Here is a 20199-nt window from a genome sequence, read left to right as displayed (position 1 = left end):
AGTAGTGATCAAGCACAGCCCACCTTCACTCCCCCTCCCATCCTTCTGAATGTTCGGTGTAGTGATTACCTGCACACACCATGTTAATCTCTCGCTATGTGCTCTTTTGACATCATACATCACTAGTGTGCACAGCCAGCACTACTCATGGCAAGCTAGGAGAGATGATGAGTAATGAAGGGGTTAGATCAAGAACATCTTCTTTTGTAACAGAGTTGAAGCTGATAGAAGTAGTGTCTGATGACAGTTTGGCATGCTCTAGAGAGACTTTGACCAAGAAAAAGCTGCTAGCAAGGAATCACAGATGGACAGATTATGGGGTGACGATGACCAGCAGGATGAAGGGTGGCCGTTGTGGGAATTATTGGCTGGGTTATGCAATCCCAAGGGGCCAGACACTTGGATGGCCTATTCTAGTGAGCTGTAATCCTTCCAGCCTCAGCTCTGAATGGCAGCTAATCTCTGGCCTGGGCCTCTGCGCTCCATCACCTTGCATCAGAGCTGGAAAGGCATGACGAGAGGACAGAGGTACAGACAAATGTTGGGAGCAGCGAAGGGAAGAAATAACACATAAGTTGGGTCAGCCAGTGTCTTCTTCCTTTACATCCCTCCTTAGTCCAAAATCAAAACTACACGACTATTTGATGAGTGATGCCAGAGCAACAGGTAATAACTGTTTGTGTGTAAGCAGTCTGGAGTGCGTTCACAAATCCAGCTGAAATGTGACTGTCTGACAACAAACATGATCCATTAGTTCTACTGTATGACAGCTGTCAGCACTGTTAGCAGTCGCTGCCATGTCTGTTACTGCTAAGAAAGATTGTAGCAGCACTGACATATATCAGACAGCATCAGGGCTACAACGGAACAGGTGTAAAAATGTTTCTCTTCTTTTAACAACTCCACTTGACTAGTTAATAAATTATAAAATACTTTATAATAACAACACAGCTCTTGGAATTCACAAAAGAAAGTGAGTCAGTGCTATCGGTTTTTTGTGTTCTGTATCCTTACACCTTACCATTTGTATTTCCAGGGTGATGTCAGCATCTAAATGGCCCCTGAAGGTTTCAGAAGAGCGTGCTCAAATGTATCGAGCAAGGAGGAACCAGTACCTCACTGCTGCTGTAACTGATGGAGATCATGAGCCTGAGGTGGACCCCTATGCTTTCGAGGAAGGAGATGTCAAGTTCACATTCTCCAACAAGAAGGATAAGGCAGGCGGGGAGCGTGAGCCAGGAAAGAAACATAAGGTAAAACATAAAAACAAGTAGAGGCACAGGGAATGTGAGCTCAGTATTCCTTGTCAGCTTTACGGTATTGGATGCAATGTATGGATCTAATACTCGTTTCAGTTTTTTAAGTGGTCTCTTGCTTAATCTTTGTCTTGACAAAAGCGTCAGAGCACAATGCAGTCAGGTTTACAAATATTGGAACAGTGATGTATTTTTGGTGTTTGGCGTCTGTACATCACCACATTAGACTTAAAATTAAACACTCAAATAAAAACAAAGTCAAGAGAAGGTGCAAACCACTGGTCACACAGAAAAATATGAGGGCCAAATCCTGCAAAATGTATAAAACGCTGCTACATGTTGAAGATGGATAATGATTCAACACATACAGTGACAGTTACACAAGAGATTCTCAAGACAAAAACTAGGATATTCCTCACTGGCCAACTCGGGCCCGTCCACACGGAGACGGAAATGGGCGTATCTGCAAAAGTTTTGTATTGTATAGGTGTTTGGTCTACAGGGAAAGTGAAAACGGGTCCCAGAGTGGATGCGTTTGAAAACGACATTTCCATGTAGCCCAATACGCTACTTTTCTAAAACGATGACGACACAGCTCCACCTCTCCCTTAACCCCGCATGCACTGACAACAACAAACTACTGAGCTTGTTATTACTTTTACAGCCAAATCTTCTGCTCCTCTAACTATACAGTTTTTAGATCCATGTTACTCTTTTTACATCGCACGAGTTTTGTGCGAGTGCCCCGTGTCTTTTTTTACTGTTTTTTGGAGTGCTTCTGTGGTAGCGTTACAGCGCCTCTTACAGGCCAGGCATATGCACTACAGCGTTTTCAGTGGTTTTGTTTGGATTCGCGTGGACACACGCACATATTGAAGTGATGCCGTCTTTAAGGAAAGTTTTTGGAAAGGAAAGCGTCTTTGTCTCCGTGTGGACGGGGCCTCAGTCTCCTTATCTTAACGCAATAGAGCATGTTTTTCACTAACTGAAGACAAGACAGAGGGCAGAAAGACAACAATCACTAAAAGTCTGGCAAAAGCATCTCAAGTAATGAGTTCCAGTCTTTAGGCAGGCATTGACTGCAAAGAATTTTTATCCAAGTGTTAGAGGCAGGTTTGTTTGTTTTATTATATATGGGCCACCAGAAGAGAGAGAGAGAGAGAGTGTGTGTGTGTGTGTGTGTGTAAAGGGCATCGAGTGACGTAAATACTTAACTTCAGTACAAGTACAGATCGAAAATGCTTAACTTATTCCACCTGGTTATCCTACCACTTGTATTGCTGCTGGTTCTCTGTTTCTATGGCCTGTTTGTTGCTTTTGGCAGCTTTCTATCCCTCCTGTAGCTGCAGTCTATTGAATTTATTATATAAATGGCGCTGACAACTTGGAAAATGTGCAAGAGTGTGAAGTCTTTTTAAAAGCAGCGCAGAGAGTAACCACTTCCTCAGTAGTTGCCTGGGGTATAAAGGGGACAGGAGGGCCGATTTTAAGATCTTGGAGCAGGCAAGGTAAAAAATAGGTCATCAGCATCCTCAGAAATGCTGCACTAAAAATAACAGTGCATCCACTTTCTACATACATCCGCTTTTACTGGCCAAGTATAACCGAACAGGAAACCATTCCTGAATCACTATTGTTATTTTGTGCCCAAAGGAACACCAAATACTTAGCCTGTCCAATTTCCCTTTAAGTTATGTTTTTCCTTTTTGATCCAGCCGCCTTCTCCTTTCCCTTCCCATTGTGTTCTTCTGCTCTGCCTTTATGGCTGCTGGCTGTGGTTCCAGACAAGAGCCACCTGTTAGCTGGTATTTCCCCATGCTTTGAAAGGGAGACTCACTGTATGTGTGTGTATCCTGGTTTGCGTGTTTGCAGCAGGTTTCACAGTGCCACAAACCTGGCTCACTGAGCTGTTAAGCTTAAAAAGCATACTCAAGTATTTTCCTTCTCTGTGTAGTGGAGAGCTGGCTGCACACCCTGATCTCTACTGGGATGTTAGGGTGAAAGCAACTCTCAGTGGACTAAAGAGTCCCCCAAGAGCAGTTTTAGTCAATGGAGCTGTCCCTCCATCTGTTTGCTTTATGTGGAATGTGTGACTGTATATCCGTCCTGTGCTTATGGTTTCAGATGCGGATTCTAATTTCTTCCTGATTTAGAGTTTAGATGTGTTGTAGCTCTTTCCTTTGAGAAACCTTTTATCACTGTAGCTGCATTGCACTTAACCTCCTCCTTGTCTAATGTTCTACCCCTGTGATGGATTAAGTAATTATTCTAAACCATTTAACCCCTTTTTATTAGTGAATGTGCTTGATAAGTATTCTATATTTATTACTCATCAGACTATAAAACCTCTTGCACTATAAAGTAAATATATCTAGTGCGAGTCATACATGAGCTTCAAGTAGTGATCAGGCAGCCTTTAGACTGGAGAGCTATTGACTGGTATATGCCATGTGACACATGGTGTAATAATCCATCATCTGATCACTGCATAGAAGTGGAGTGCCTGTCTATTGGGGCCTGCTGAATTAAGTATAAAATACATGGAAATTCCGCCGATTAATTAAAACAGAAATGTGAGGAAAAGCCTTCATTCAGGCTCTCTAGGAGTCAACCCAGCTTTTTCAATGTGGAAAAACTCCACACACACACACTTTCCCACCCAAGGTTAGGTTATTGATATGGGGTTAAGACATCTTTGCCACCTATACATTGTGGCCTTGGTGCAGATGTTGTGCGCTGCTGTGGATTGGGCCTTTAAGAGAGACAGATTAAAGCCTCTGTTACTCAGAGGAAACCCCTGGAGCGTAATGAAATCAATGGCCAGGACATAACACTCCTGTCCCTCTGCTAGAATTGCTCAGCACACAGTGTACACACAACCAGTCATAAGAGCACATACTCGCACAGAAGGCCAGCCCTCCCTTATATTGATGTCTGGGTGGGAGCCTAAGAGGCCATTCCTTGGATCATGATTTCACTGTGGTCTGCACTGGAAATCTCATTTGCCACAGCAGAGGCAGGCACTCTGTTTGAACAGCTCTTCTTTTTCTGCCCAGTTTTCTCGTTTACCATCATTATTGTTATTTATGTTTTTGCATTAACTGTAGAAAGCAACATCTGTTGTAAGTTTAATCTGGTTTATTATTGCCAGCTATTTTGTCAGCTGCACTATTGTTTTGTTCCTTAGTCGCACATTTTAAACAGGCACATTTTACTAATAGCTTATACTATATGGAAGCAGAAAGGTGAATCCATCTGTCTTGACTTATTCTTAAAGAGCATTGACTAATCAAATATTCTCTGTGTGGGTATGAATGGATGCTTGTCCTCCTTTCAAACCCACCCTTTTTTCTCACAGGGTGAAGATGGAGGAGGGGGTCAGTCAGATGGTAAGAAGCCTCCTTATATCCCAACATGTCCCTAGCTGCTGTCACCTAAACACATGTGATCGTACTTTTCCTCTCAGACTTCGTCATATAACACCAGAAGTTATAAATTACATTTTGGTGTTCATTCAGATATAGGGTAAGCACACTGAGTTATTAGTTTCATCTCAGCCTTTCCAATATGTCAATAGAACTTGAACTATTAATTCATGTAATACATAACTTTGATTCTCATTTATTTTTAATTTAAATCTCATATAACAGATTTGTCACAGTACAAGCATTTCAGTAATTGAATCGAGACTTCCTGATTGATTAAAAAGTTGAGTGAGTTGGGGCCATCGTGGGTAGGCAGAATAAACAATCATAACTCAAAGCAGGATTTTTGCCCTAATTGAGTTTTTAAGCAGCCAAGATTCACTTGTTAGAATCCAAATATATATAACCTGTGTGTGTGTGGGCCTGTGCACAGATGCTCAGTGCGCGGCAGCTCACAACCGCATGGCGTCCACCAGCCTGATCCACGAGACAGACCTGGTGGTGTCTATCAACGACCTGGACAACCTCTTCAACTCGGATGAGGATGATTTAGCGGTTAGTAGAGATCTTGGTTAACTCTGTATTGAAGATCTCATTACAGACTCTGGACTAACACAGTCTGTGTGTGTGCGTGTGTGTGTGTACTGGTATTTCCACTGGCATTCATGTGCCAGAGCAGTGTCTCCACTATGCCTATCATCAGCTGATAACTCTCACTTTCTACAGTTATTAAAAAAAGAGGATGTTATTTGTGATACTGAATTGCAGACCCCGCAGGTGTGAGGAAAAATAACAGGGCTTATTTTAGAACGGTATTAAATAAGTGACTTTGTTTTTATGTCCACAGCCTGGGTCCAGACGACCTGTGAATGGTACGGATGAGAAGTTTAACAGCAAGGAACCAAAGCCATCCACTTTGGACCCCGTCTCCTGCATTAGTATGTATCTCTCCCATCTGTCTATAGTTATACACGGTTCACCTTGATGCACCACGACTCTTTAACTACAAGAATGGATTTACCTCAAGTCTTAATCTGGAGTCCATCCCACTCGTGAGCCCCTGGAAAAATTAAGAATGTTGCACTGAGATTTTATCAGTGGACACCCTAGTTATACATGTAGTGTTTACCTTCAGCTCAGTGAAATGCTTATATATTTTAATTTTTTTTTTTTTTTTTTTTTACTTAAGCCCAGATGCTCATATGTAGCATAGCCACCTAGTGGTGGCGAATATAAGTGTCATTTTTCTTCTTTAGAATTGATTTTAAGATCCTTTTACTAGTTTATAAAACTCTTCATGGCCTTAGCCCATCTTATTTATCTGATTTACTTTTATCCTATGAACCTCTAGACTCCTCGGGTCCTCTGGTACTGGCCTTTTAACTATTTCATGAGTAAAAACAAAAACTCACAGCAAGTCATGATTTTTATTTTTTTTCCTTCTACGGCCCTCGTCCTGCCAGAGGACCCGAGGGCAGCAGTTTAAAAGCAAACTCAAGACCTACCACTTTACCCTGGCTTTTACTTGAATAGGTTAAATTTATAACTATTTTCCTTATTTATTATTTATTGTATGTTTGTATAGTTTTGGATTTTATTTGATTATGTAATGGCTTTTTTGTCTGACATACTTCATCATCTGTGTGTATGTGGTAAGATTTCAGGGTGAGGGTGTCTGGGGGGGTTTAACTTATTTAATTTGTTTGTAGAAGGTTGCGGTATAAATAAAGTTTGGTTTGATAAGTGTAATGAACAGTCAGTCAGGGTTCTGTAGTAGCTGCTGTCTTCTCATTTTTCTTTGTGTTACTGCCGGCTCTCCATGCTTGTGCGTCCCCACGTCTTGCCTCAAATATGCCCAATTTCTGGATTTTTGCACAGCTGAAGAAGACACTGTACAAAGTGCTACTTATTGTTTGATTTGAGCTCAGGGAATCAAATGCTAAATCAAAGAGAATTTAAGAAAGATGTGTATTTTATTGTAAAGCTAACTGTCAGCCATTGTTTTTCAGTTTTATGAACAGTTGATGTGCAGTAATTGACTCTGACCTTCGATTGTGTTTTTTATCCCCCAGATGCATGTCTTCTATATATTATGTCTGGCCTTTTGGACAATATACTTTTTATTGGTGCATATAAAAATGAAGGTTCTGCTTTTACTCTGCAAGAATACATGCAGAAAAGAATTGGAAAAATGCCACGCTGTGAGAACTTATCTGTGGGTGTGATGCCAGCTAGACTTTGTCAAATAAGTATTTACCTCTTCTGCATTTATGTAGCTATACAAAAACAACATGGTTATTTGATTTGCATTGACTTTGACTGTCATTCTGCTGTACTCTTCAAACGCATCATAATCCAGATCTGACACATACTGACATCCTGTTTTATTCTCTATCATCAGGTTCAGCAGACCTGCACCAAATGTTTCCCACGCCTCCCTCTCTGGAGCAGCACATCATGGGCTATTCACCTATGAACATGTGCAGCAAAGACTATGGGAACTTAGAACCCAACACAGGCATGACCATGCTGGATGGCACCTCATCTCTGGGTGGCCACTTCAAGATTGAGGTGGAGGAGAGTTTTTGCAGCCCCAAGCCATCTGAGATCAAGGTAGATCTGGACTCTGGGGAGTCATCAGGGTGTTGAACGAAAACGGATTTCTTCAGAGATTGAAAATGTGAACTTCTGTTTTCTTGTGTGTGTTGTAGGACTATTCTTTTGTGTACAAGCCAGATCTGTGCCAGGCATTTGTGGGCTGCTCTATGTTTGCTCCTCTGAAGACATTACCCAGTCAGTGTCTCCCACCTATCAAAATACCGGAGGACTGCATCTACCGACCAAGCTGGACCATGGCCAGGGAGATGCTCAACCCTGTGCCTGCAATGACCTTTCTCAACAAGGACAGGTATGTCACTGTAGATGCATATTTCTATAATTTCCCTTTCCATCTTTATCATTTCGTTTTCGGCTGACTGTGTAGTCTGTGGAGCCAAGTCAGATTTTCAGACTGTTTTAGAGATTTCATGTAATTTAACATGATGATCTGGGCGATGGTTACTGGGAGATTTTTCACTGTGCTGGTTAGCTTTGTTTGCAAGGAAGCATATACTCCACTCCCTTTCTGTTCACACACCCTGGACACTGTCTTAGCAGGCAGCTCAGTTTCCCATGCATGGCTGCCTCAGCAGAGCCTTAAAGCAGAGAAATTAGTGTAAAATGCTGTCTTGGTTGAAGATGAGGATTATCACTGGAGTGGTTATATGGACCCCCGTAGCGACTCCCTACCACCTCACTTCCATAGCAGCTTGGTGTCTTTAGTTTGTCATTGCTCCTGTTAACTTTACTGAAATACCTCTGCAGCACTTTTCACACAAACAAGTCAGTCTTTGTTTTATTGATGTTGGGGTTTGTAACCAGGCAGTCAGCCCTTTTGGAAACAAAAAGGATCATACCCATGTATTTGCTGATATGTGTTTATTCTTGCACTTCTTTTTCAGTTTAAGCCTTGTCTGCCCTAATAGATTTTATATATGCATAAAACAAACGGGTCAGAAATATCTTAGTCCAGGTTGGAGCTATATAAACTTTACAAATTAAACATACAGTAGTGTGACGCATCAGTGTATGGGATATATTGCCTGTCCCTCATTGCCCCTCTGTGTGTTTGTGTGTGCCTGTGGTGCACGCTCTGCACATTGCCAGAGGCTTTGAGTATCAGGGCTCATGTTTCATAAGTTGTCTGTGTGCGGGCTTTGCCGTGCTTCAGACTCCTGGTTTGAGTGAACCAGAGCAAAATTGGGGCAGGACATGGAGTGATGCTCCCTCCTTTTAAAAGCACCTATACTCAATGCCCAAGTCCCCTTGCGTGAACTCTGTGCTCGCTCACATGGTCTCCTACTTTACTTTTCACACTTTCTAGAGTATAATAAAGCTTGACAGGAAATGTAGAGCAGAACAAGCAATAAAGAAAGTCAGATTCAAATACTTGATGGGTGATTGTAATATAAGAATGTTTTTGGAGTTCTAAGGTAAATACATACCAAGGTTGACCAAATTTGGCCACTGTCAGAGAGTGATCAGTGCAATGCTGGTGGTGCATTTGTGTCTCATCGTGAGTGTGCCCTGGCTGGAAAGAGCTGCACTGGGATTTCCTTTTAATGGGCCTGTGCCAGAAGTTGTTCCCCACATACAGCTAAGGACATGATGTGCTCACCATCCCTCCCTCTCTTGCTCTCTCCACACGCACTCTTCTCTCCCTGCTTCTTCCCTGCCAGCCCAAAAATAACCCTTACCTCAGAGGGACGCTTGTTGAAATGTTGGCTTTTTTTTTAGTTTTTGGTTTTCTCTCTCTTGCATTCTTGTTCTCATGTAAACATGTGCACAGTCTAAAGCCTACTCTGCATTTCTTTTGTAGTGAATTATGTTGTGCCCTACTGCCATATCACTTCAACTGTTTTCACAAATGCAGTGAGACAACATTTTAGATAACATTTTGTAATCTGGGGTGGGGTGTGCTCCTCTGACACAATTAGATGTACAGTACAGCCAGAACTCTGCTGATGATGCCCTGGGGACCTATATATGAGATAATTTGATGAAGAATTTTTACACGGAAAAGTTATAGTTTTAACAGAGTAATATAATGGTTATTAATTCTCCTCATGGCTTTAATGAGGATTAGGGGAATCCTCTTATGGACCCCTGCACCCTTGGCCTTATTTTAAAACCCTGTTAAGTGTGCTGTTGTGTCTCAGGTTTACTACATTCTATGTATTTTCTAAATCATTTCCTTTGACATCTGCCCTCAGTAACATCCCCAGCGTTGGCAGCACTATGGACCAGGACTACAACCAGACCTACACCCCTCAAACTCACACACCATTCATGTCAAATAGTGCTCCACCAAGTAACAGTGGTCCAGGCATCCTGCCTTCACCTGCCACCCCACGTTTCTCTGCCCCCACACCACGTACTCCACGCACCCCACGCACACCTCGTGGCCCTGCCAGCGTCCAAGGTTCGCTCAAATACGAGAATTCTGACCTGTACTCGCCAGCATCCACCCCCTCCACCTGTCGACCACTAAACTCGGTGGAGCCAGCTACAGTACCCTCAATCCCTGAGGCCCATAGTCTCTATGTCACCCTCATCCTTTCAGAGTCGGTCATGAACCTGTTCAAGGACTGCAACTTTGACAGCTGCTGCATCTGCGTATGTAACATGAACATAAAAGGAGCCGATGTGGGCGTGTACCTGAGCGACCCCGTCAGCGAGGCCCAAGAACCCTGTAGCTGCGGCTTCAGCGCCGTGGTCAACCGACGTTACGGGAATGGCTCGGGCCTCTTCCTGGAGGATGAGCTGGATATCATTGGCCGAGGCTCTGATGTCAGCAGAGAGGCAGAGAAGCGTTTTGAGGAGCTGCGGCTCTCTTCGCTGGAGAGAAATGGTGTTGCCAGAGGAGACTGTATCCCGGATGAACTGATTCTTCTCCTGCAGGACCAGTGCACCAACCCCTTTTCACCCATTTCTATATTGGACCATGACACAGTGATGTGTGGGCCAAACAGGGCACCTGCACCACCTTGTGTGAGAGTGGAGGAGAGAGACTACCACAGTGACTGCTACATGGCCCTGGAGCATGGCAGGCAGTTCATGGACAATATGTCAGGTGGCAAAGTGGATGAAGCACTGGTGAAGAGCACCTGCTTGCACCACTGGTCCAAACAAAATGGTGAGAAATATACACAAACATTATGATAAATGTTCCTTCTTTTCTATTACCTGTCATTTGTTATCCATGTAATTTGTTAAGTTATGTTGATGGTGTTACTTTATTTCTCAATCTGTTAAAAAACAATAATTTTAAAATTGAATTATTTACTATTATTGTCTGATGTGTTAATGTTGATTAATATTTATCTTTGCCTTTGCACATCTCTTCTGCAGCAGTAGATGTGAGTGCACTATGTTCTCAGGACGTGCTGAGGGTGCTGCTGTCCCTCCAGCCTGTACTCCAGGACGCCATCCAGAAAAAGAGGACTGTGCGGTCATGGGGTGTTCAGGGTCCCCTCACCTGGCAGCAATTCCACAAGATGGCTGGACGGGGCTCTTATGGTAAAGCCGAGCTCAAAATGGGAAAATGTTTTTTTTTTTTTTTTTTTTTTTAAGTGTTTTCAGAAAGCAGTACCCCTCAAATCTGTATCATCTGCTTTGAGGGTGAAAACATTTGGTGTTGGTGTGCATGACATTTGGGATGTGTGTCTTGAGGTAGAAAAGCTCTGAATGTTGTCAGATCAATAGATGGTGAGGTCCCTCTGGTGTGGTCCAGATGTCAGCTCTGCTGGGAGCAGCTGTCAGATCTTTTTGTGACCTTACATTCTGATGCACAGCACAGGTTGGAAAGAGTAGAGGAGGCGAGCTGACACCTTAACTGTTAACAGTACTCTGTGCTATGTCTTTGCTCTTGGTCCTGTGCTTTTCCCTTAAGTCTTCTTCTGTTTCTTTATCCCTCCCACAGGCACAGACGAGTCCCCAGAGCCACTGCCCATCCCCACCTTCCTGGTGGGTTATGAGTATGACTTTGTGGTGCTGTCTCCATTTGGTTTGCCATACTGGGAGAAACTCTTGCTGGATCCCTTTGGCTCGCAACGGGACATTGGGTACCTGGTTGTTTGTCCTGACAATGAAGCTCTGCTTAGTGGTGCCAAGAGCTTCTTCACAGACCTCACTGCTGTCTATGAGGTAAAGAAAAAGGTTACAATCAAATCTAAATAACTATATTGTATAATAACTGTATTTTAGAGAATAGACATTTGTTTGTTGAATAGTGTTTGTAGAACCATGTTGTAGACAAATTTCCTCTATGTGTTTGTCTACAGTCATGTCGACTGGGGCAGCACCGGCCCATTTCCAAAGGTTACCCTGATGGTATTGTCCTCGTCGGTGGCAATGAAGCCAAGAGCCTCATGGATCAGCCGGTCAGCGAATGGTTCCTCAAGGCTGCCAGTGGCAACACTGACGCCCTCACTAAGCTCAAACTCTATGCACAAGTGTGCCGCCACAGCCTTGGTACGTGTCATTTACTGCTGGATAAAAACCGTATTGATTCCTCATGCTCTGTGGTTCTAGTGGTGCTCAATGTGTGGTTCAGTTATCTATTTGTGTAATGAATTATTTCTACCTCTGTTGACTTTGTAACATAGCCTTAATACACTGCTCAAAGAAAATGAAAGGACCACTGTAAAAACACATCAGATGTCAGTGGAGAAAAAAATCATGCTGGTTTAACTCTACTGACTGGGTGAGGTGTTCCATTGGATTTAGGTCAGGCAAGCACCAGGAGGGTGGATACAGGTTCTGCTGATGGGTTAAGGACGTTCTACGGCCCTTCCTGTTTTGGTGCTTGTCTCATTGTTAACACCATTTCACTAACACCAAAGCAGCTGAACCTGATTAACAACCCTCTGTGCTACTTAACTGACCAGAACAATATACCAGAGGTTTAACAGAATTGATGCTAGACTCTAATTAAAAACTGTTCCTTTAATTTTTTTGAGAAGTGTATTAAAAAGGCGAGCAAGTGAACCTTTACTACTCAAAGCAGAAGTTTGAAATGCCAAAGAAGTGTGGTCAGTGTAGGAGGATGTTGAATAAATTGAGTATCTTTTTTTGCCTTCATATTATTAATACAATTCGATTGTGTTTTTGTTTCTTACTTTAGCTCCATACCTCGCATCACAGCCATTAGACAGTACCCTCCTTACACAGCTCAGTCCCTCACCCTCGTCCAGCCAGTCATCATCCACACAACTGTCTAACTCCAGCAACGTCAGTCAGCAGGGCACAGTGAATGCTGCTGGCTCCAGTGGTCCTAACAACAGCAGTAACAGTGGGTCCGGAAACGGCTCCTCATCCACCAACAGCCTTGTGACATCTTCAGGCCAGCCTGGCAACACGATACCATCTGGCAAGCCTAACTCTTTTCCCCCCTTTGGGAGCATGGGCAGCCAGAGCCAGGGAGGTGGTCCCCAGAGTGGACAGCTGGGACAGCAGGCTGGTACCCAGAATACAGGCACCTCAGGGGACAACTCAAGCAGCCAGACCCAGGGGCCCACAGAGCCCCCTGAAAGGTACTGTAGCTATCAAGAGAAATACTGAGAGCTGTATCTTACTAGTTTTCATCGTGACACAACATGTAACAAAACTTTGTTTAAATTACAGTGTGTGTGTGGTCCTCTTTTGTTTTCCCCAGCACTTTGGAACGAGAGAAGGTAGGAGTGCCCACAGATGGGGAGTCCCATGCTGTGACATATCCACCTGCCATCGTTGTTTACATAGTGGACCCCTTCAGCTATGAGGAGTCTGACGGTGGTCCGGGGCCAGTGTCGGCCCATGCCAGTGTATGGACGCTGGGTTTGCTACGCTGCTACCTTGAGATGCTTCAGTTCCTGCCCCCACACATTCGTAACTCTATTTCTGTACAGGTAAGTACACTTTCCAGGAGAGACATGTTACTGTAGATTATGCAACTAACTACGTAAGGGGGGAAAAGGATTGCTTAGTCAGTTTTTGTGTGTGCGCTCGCTCATAATATAATATCTTATATATATGCTCCTAATAAGAGATTTCTGTCAGGAACAGCAAATTGTTTAGAACTCTTCTATATCTAACAGCTTTTTTCCTTTTCAACCTCAGATTGTTCCGTGCCAGTACCTCCTTCAGCCAGTACGCGGGGAAGACCGCCACCTCTATGCCCAGCACCTCAAATCTTTAGCATTCTCTGTCTTTGCCCAGTGCAGAAGACCTCTTCCCACCTCCACCAATGTTAAGTCACTGACTGGCTTTGGGCCAGGTTTGGCCATTGACACTGCCCTGAAGAGCCCAGAGGTAAATGCAAGTTCTTTCCATTGTGTGTAGTTGAGTTTAGCTCTTTAGGTGACCCATCAATTCTCCCTTTTGGCTCTCTGAATTAAAGTTGGCATGCCAGCATCTTCGGTCATCTGATCGATAGGCAAGCAAGAGAGGCTGACATGTGGCCCTAGCAGCAGTGTTTCCCTTGCTCACAGCCTTCTAACCAGACATGAACCTGACCTGGTATGACCCAGTTTCTTGCCCCAGCTGTGTTCAGTGTGCCACTGAATAGAAAGAATGCATTCAGATAGTTGTAGCACTAACCATCCCCAATGTCTTTTTTTTTTGCTGGAACAGAACCAAGGGAACCTGTAACCCACTGCTTCTCTAGAGTTTTCTTTCCATTATCTTCTTGGCTAACTCACTGAAACCTCTGTAATGGGATCTTGACTCCTGGTTTAGACAAAGGGGTGCTACAGATCAGCGCCTAATTCAGTTCACTTCCTTCCTCAGAAAAAGTGCCACATTTTTTTCCCTTAAACACATCAGCAAACCTGGAGCTGTCTAGCTGGTATAACTGGGATATGGATGGGACAATGAAAGACAGACTGTAGCAGAGTTTGCATGTAAAAGTAATTCCTATGTAAATGTAGAAGACATCAGATTGAAAGAATGTCTGTGGCTGGTAAACAGCGTGTAAACACCAAATTTTCTTATGCTGAGCAGATGTATTTTTCTGTAGAATAGTGGAGCATTTATTCTAAATTCTGTGTCCTGTCCATCCAGAGGCCGGAGTGTCTCCGTCTGTACACACCTCCATTCATCCTAGCACCAGTAAAGGACAAGCAGACAGAACTCGGAGAGACATTCGGTGAGGCATCGCAGAAATACAACGTGCTGTTCGTAGGATATTGTTTGTCCCACGACCAGCGATGGCTTCTCGCTACGTGCACTGACCTATATGGGGAACTCCTGGAGACCTGCATTATCAACATAGACGTTCCTAACAGGTAGGACTACCTGAGTAGATGTACTATGAATTAAACTTATTAGTCAAAGAGTCTATGTCAGCAGAAAGAAAACAGCTGTTTGAGTAGCTCAGCCTGTTGTATTTGACTAAATATAAAACACTAGAGTGCTAATTTTTGCGAGTGTACATTTCACTTATTTTTTTATTTGCATAAAATTGGTCTGTGTCAATGCAACTGGTGTTTAAAAGCAAAATGTGTCTGATTGATGGTAATTTCTGTAATGATGCTGTCATGCTAGGTGTCAAAACACACCTTGTTTAATTTAAGTGAGACCTGAGACAAGGCTTTCCAACAGGAAGGCATTAGTGAGAATAGGTTCACCGAACCACATTTGACATGCACTATCTGCAGGGCACGGCGGAAAAAGGGGTCAGTTCGGCGGCTTGGACTGCAGAAGCTGTGGGATTGGTGCTTGGGACTTGTGCAGATGACATCAGTTCCCTGGAGGGTGGTGATTGGCCGTTTGGGCAGGATAGGGCATGGAGAGTTAAAAGGTAAGGATGGCTGTTGGACTGAAACAACTTTCCACAGGAACAAAACAGGTCATTTAAGTGTTTTTATTCCTGTGTTTCACTTGTGGAGTCATCCCTGCATCTCTCCTCTTTTGATGTCCCAGACTGGAGCATCTTGTTGAGCAGGAGGAACCTTCAGTCACTAAGTCGGCGTCTGAAGGAAATGTGTCGAATGTGTGGCATCTCCGCCTCGGACACTCCCAGTATTCTCAGTGTGTGCTTGGTTGCCATGGAGCCCCAGGGATCCTTTATCATCATGCCAGGTATATTATGTACACATGATAAAGATTTTAAATACACTTGGTATCTGTTTTTAACTCGATGCTCTTATCTGAGTGACATTAGTGCAGTAAGAAAGGCGGCGCTGGTGTGAGTGGCATGATGGATGGCAGCAGCATATCACAATGCTTGTCCCCTCCTTGTCCAAAACAGATTGATGGCAGGGAAGATCATGTACCTTTCGCTCATAAAGCACTACCTCTCAGATGCCCATTGATCTCAATGCAGTGTGATGGAGAGCCAGATCAATGGATTTATTTTGGGAAGCGAGTGGGGGATTGTCAGTGCATCATACCAGGATTGCGTTGAGCTATGCGGGGCTGAGGACATCTCTTTAAAAACCTTTTTCAAGCTGAAAGAGATTAGCGAGGCTGCTTTAGCCTCAAATGACTATGACTAAGGTGGCTGGCAGCAAACGTAACAGCTGTTCTGACATTTTAAATCTACTTTTTTTTTTTACATGATGTATGAGGAAACACTTTTAAATACATTTTTAAACCTTCCACTGTGAGTTCAGCTTATCCAATCAATTCAAACAGTACTATAAAAAGTAAGGCATATTAATATTTAAACAGTCAGTTTTTTTTTTTCAATTTAAGTCCTGTAGTTGAAAGAGGGTCTATTTTAATCTCAGTTAATACTTAAATTTGGGGTTCTGTTGAAGGAATCACCTGAATATCATCATTGTGCTCATTATGTTGCAAAGAAATGATTGTATTGAAAGTGGAGTGAAGTGGTGTGAAGTGGTGTCAGGACTGCTGTTTTCATTCTCCTTAACTGTGTGGTTCACTTACCTCCTGTCTTTTCTGCATTCCTTCAGACTCTGTGTCGACAGGCTCAGTGTTTGGCCGCAGCACCACTTTAAACATGCAGACATCCCAGCTGAGCACCCCACAGGACACCTCATGCACCCACATCCTGGTCTTCCCCACCTCTGCCTTCGTCCAAGTTGCCAGCTCCAATTATACCAACATTGACACCAACATTGACATTCTCAATGCCACCACTGGTGGGTAGTGCTCTGATTTTGCCCAGATTACCCTGTTTTGCAGTTCAGACACTGAACAATCTGACAGCAAATTACTAAATGTTTCCCTTTTCATCTGCACTGTCCCTGTTTACCCTCCCAGTCTGTTAAGAGTCTGTGTTGTTGTAGTGTGTGCTTACATAATTAATGATCTACAGCACCCTCAAGGGTTCATTTCCATGGTAAAAAATATATTCACTGCCAGAAATGTAAAACATGTTTACTTACAATATGTACTGTGTACACTAACCTCGTAATGGCACTGTAAGACATCTATACTGTTTTTGCCACAAAATCACTTTATATTTTAACATACACATTTAAATATATGGGAAAAATAAATGAGTATGTAGATTTTTAATTGGCCACTTCATCAATTTTAGGCCTGTTAAATGAATTACCATATTTCCACAGATGGGTCTGATGCCATTGGGATCTTTGACCTGCTGGACCAGGAAAATGAATTAGTGGACCCAGACATCATCAACATTTCACCCACCACTTCACCAGTACACTCCCCAGGCTCTCATTACCACCATGGCGGGGATGGCATTAAGGTGAGACAACATGTTCGTGCATACATGTGCACATGTTCTTAGTACAACATGCGACATGACACATAGAAACAAAGCTAATGTTGACTTCTCCCCTCTGTGCAGGGCCAGAGTACAGACCGTATGGAGTCCCATGAAGAAGTTCCTAACCTCCTGCAGCAGCCTCTGGCACTTGGTTACTTTGTCTCCACGGCCAAAGCCGGCCCACTACCTGACTGGTTCTGGTCAGCCTGTCCACAGGCTCAGAACCAGTGTCCACTCTTCCTCAAGGTACCACTGCCACTGGTGTTTTATTGAATGCATTCATTTTGGAGTGGCTGATTTTTACACAAGTGCATTTAGCGAAAAAATGAAGGCAGGCCTTGTTGAATTAGGAGTCCAAAAAACAAGCTGCAGTCAATCAGTATGCATTGATTCTCTTCTTCAAGGGATATTAACCTATTTAAAGTCAGTGTCAAGCCCACTGTTTCACTGAGACTTGCACACAAACTGATTGGTGTATATTGTAGTGAGTCATGATATCAGTAGCCCTGGTTCTCGGGAGCAGAGGGATTGACTCTAAAGCACATTTGAATCTTGATGTTGTGATTAAAGCTACATGAGTAAAGGTTTCTGTCACAATTTTCTGAATGGGTTTCTCAGTACAGGTTTGTTTGGTGATCCACACATTGGGCGGCCATCCTCCTGGACTGTTACACTTTGTTTTCGGACCTATAGTTTTGTATCTTGAATTTCCAAACAGTGCATTTACTGATTTTTGGCACATATCTGCCTTATCCTTATCTCTATCTAGAGAAGATATATCTGTATATGTACAGATGGAGAGGTTCCTGCAGACACATTTGTTTTATTGGATTATATATATATATTAAGTTTAGCATTAGAACTCCTGCTGAATCTTAAAAACAAAAGAAAAGATTCATATTTGAAACAATAAGTGGCTCATTTACAAATAACTAGGAAAATCATGTAAAATGCCTCCTAGAGTGGCATCACGCTCATGTGCTTTGAATATCAAAATCTAAAAATGAGTATCTTAATGGACAGCAGGTAGGCAATGATTATAAAATGTACAGACCACAGTTTTTAATTTGTGCAAAAACATATAACTAGAAAAATGATGCACAGAAAGGTGATGATTATTGTTGATGTTCTAGCATACATACTATAAAACCACATTTTCAGTGAAGGTGTAAGGTGTTCATTATCTGCAATCACTTCTACAGCATTCTGCTGCTTGCGTGACCGTACCTGATCAGGTGTAATTAAAGCCTTGTGCTGCAAAGGGCTATAGTAATTTTCAGCAGTGTACCGCTGCTATCGCTGTGCTGTGAAATAGATCTATAATTATCTAGATGAGATGTTATAAAGGGTTGACAGCTTTATAATAATGTCTTTAACACTGCCTCTTTTCCGCTGTCCCCCTCTCTCAGGCCTCTTTGCACCTACATGTGTCTTCAGTGCAATCAGATGAACTACTGCACAGCAAACACTCCCACCCCCTTGACTCCAATCAGACCTCAGATGTACTCAGGTAAACAACACCACAACACACAAGTGCCTAAATTACTATTACATCCCTGCTCACTGTTTCTAGGCTGAAGTTGTTTTTGTACACAAAACCCAACAGTAATTGTAACTGCAATACCTTGCATGTATTTCATAAATACTTGTATACCGGTTAATTTGTGAGCCTATAATTATCTCTGCATTACAGAGTAACTGATTTTTTTTTTTTTTTTTGTAAATCCGAACAGATTTGTGCTGGAGCAGTACAACGCCCTCTCCTGGCTGACATGTGACCCCGCCACACAGGACCGACGATCATGTCTACCCATTCACTTCGTGGTGCTCAACCAGATGTACAACTTCATCATGAACATGTTGTAGCCATCAGCCTGTTACAGTAGGGATGTAGGAGAAACATTTCAGTGAGAAGGAAAGAGACTGACCCAAAGAGGCTTTTATCAAGAGTGGAGAAAAACGGGTACAGAGCGGGATCCTACACCAAGATGGGATGATATGTGGCTGTTGAAAGCCTACCCGCCCCCTGGCTGTTACTGTCCCTGTGATTTAAATCATGCACTAGGGACAAGGGACAAGGGATTAAAGAAGTTCAGTCGCAATTAATGAACGTGAGAGAATGACAGATTGGCTGTCATGATATGTTGAAAGGCAGCACTGTCTCTGGCCAGTGTGTATTGGAGAGACAAGTCTATCTGTAAAGTTATTGGAAGAAAAGGGACATAATTGATCAAGGAAAAGAAATCAAGAATGGATCTTTGGTTTTAAGACATGAATTCCTTTTTATTCCTTTGGATGAAACAGTATCCAAATGAAAGCCTGCATCTATCTTATTTATTGTAAGTTTTTAAATGTATAATTTGTCTTATTTCTTAACCTCTTTTATATATATATAAAAATGAGAAGGTTTATATTACCTTCCTGCTTTAAAGCAATTGGTCTAAGATATATGTAACCGTCTTAATAAAAACAACCAGGAAAAATCCCATAAAAATGAAATAAAGTCCCAGTAGGTTGCTTTTAGAGTATTATTTTTTGTAATGGAGACAGAATATTTGTATTGTCACAATGTACAGATGAATTAGAGTGGAGAATTATGTTCCATGCCTTTAAGCATGAAGGACTTACAGCAAAGCTGTAGCTACAGAGAAATTGTACAGCAATGAACTTCACTGTGTTCAAATAAAGAGGTACATTGTTGTATATAGTATTTTATACCACACATTTAGACACAAAAACCAAACGGCAATATATATAAATAATTATATATGAATGCCATGCCAGCAGCTGGTGGTGTGGCTTCTGTTTTAGGAATAAAGTGCGTCAACTTATTTTCCTGTGACTTGTTTTCATTGCTTTGGGGGGAGGGGGACTGTGATGTGCAATTGGACAAGGACACCAATAGTGGAGCTGAAGGAGTACTGTTGGCATCTCTTGGAAGTAGCTGACCTCAGGTTTGATTTGTTTTGTTTTTTATTTTTAAATAACAGGAGAAAGAAAATTAGACTGAATTTGGCTTAAAGGCAGACATGCAGTGTCCTTTTTCAGCACATCCCTTCAGTTTACTGTACCTCTCCTCACCCTGATAGACTGAGGTCTTTTTTGGCACCACTACTTATTGGTTATGGATACATTTAGACCAATTTTACTTCAGTTTGAAAGTAAATGTGTGGTGTAAATGAACTTTAACCAGCTATGGATGGCTGCCTGTTGGATGTGCAGTGTTTTGTGCCAAGAG

The 20199-nt window shown here is 42.6% G+C and overlaps 1 protein-coding gene across 1 annotated transcript in view; it reads left to right on the top strand.

The window, feature by feature from the left end:
• med13a (mediator complex subunit 13a) overlaps positions 1 to 19792 on the top strand; it is a 61289-nt gene extending 41497 nt beyond the window's left edge. The window contains exons 11-31 of the mRNA XM_028420921.1: positions 1037 to 1253; positions 4615 to 4645; positions 5115 to 5236; positions 5529 to 5619; positions 7083 to 7294; positions 7393 to 7589; positions 9493 to 10415; positions 10631 to 10798; positions 11202 to 11425; positions 11563 to 11752; positions 12405 to 12813; positions 12936 to 13167; positions 13379 to 13570; positions 14321 to 14544; positions 14917 to 15059; positions 15182 to 15340; positions 16177 to 16365; positions 16798 to 16940; positions 17043 to 17207; positions 18371 to 18471; positions 18695 to 19792. Of these exons, the coding sequence (XP_028276722.1) occupies positions 1037 to 1253; positions 4615 to 4645; positions 5115 to 5236; positions 5529 to 5619; positions 7083 to 7294; positions 7393 to 7589; positions 9493 to 10415; positions 10631 to 10798; positions 11202 to 11425; positions 11563 to 11752; positions 12405 to 12813; positions 12936 to 13167; positions 13379 to 13570; positions 14321 to 14544; positions 14917 to 15059; positions 15182 to 15340; positions 16177 to 16365; positions 16798 to 16940; positions 17043 to 17207; positions 18371 to 18471; positions 18695 to 18827 (4465 nt within the window). The 3' untranslated portion in view covers positions 18828 to 19792. The remainder of the gene's footprint in view (positions 1 to 1036; positions 1254 to 4614; positions 4646 to 5114; positions 5237 to 5528; positions 5620 to 7082; positions 7295 to 7392; positions 7590 to 9492; positions 10416 to 10630; positions 10799 to 11201; positions 11426 to 11562; positions 11753 to 12404; positions 12814 to 12935; positions 13168 to 13378; positions 13571 to 14320; positions 14545 to 14916; positions 15060 to 15181; positions 15341 to 16176; positions 16366 to 16797; positions 16941 to 17042; positions 17208 to 18370; positions 18472 to 18694) is intronic.
• Positions 19793 to 20199: the final 407 nt, after the last annotated feature.

This window comes from Parambassis ranga, chromosome 14, assembly GCF_900634625.1.
Source record: "Parambassis ranga chromosome 14, fParRan2.1, whole genome shotgun sequence".
Lineage (NCBI taxonomy): Eukaryota > Metazoa > Chordata > Actinopteri > Ambassidae > Parambassis > Parambassis ranga.
Note: the sequence above shows the minus strand (reverse complement) of the source record. Positions and strands in the feature narration are given on the sequence as shown.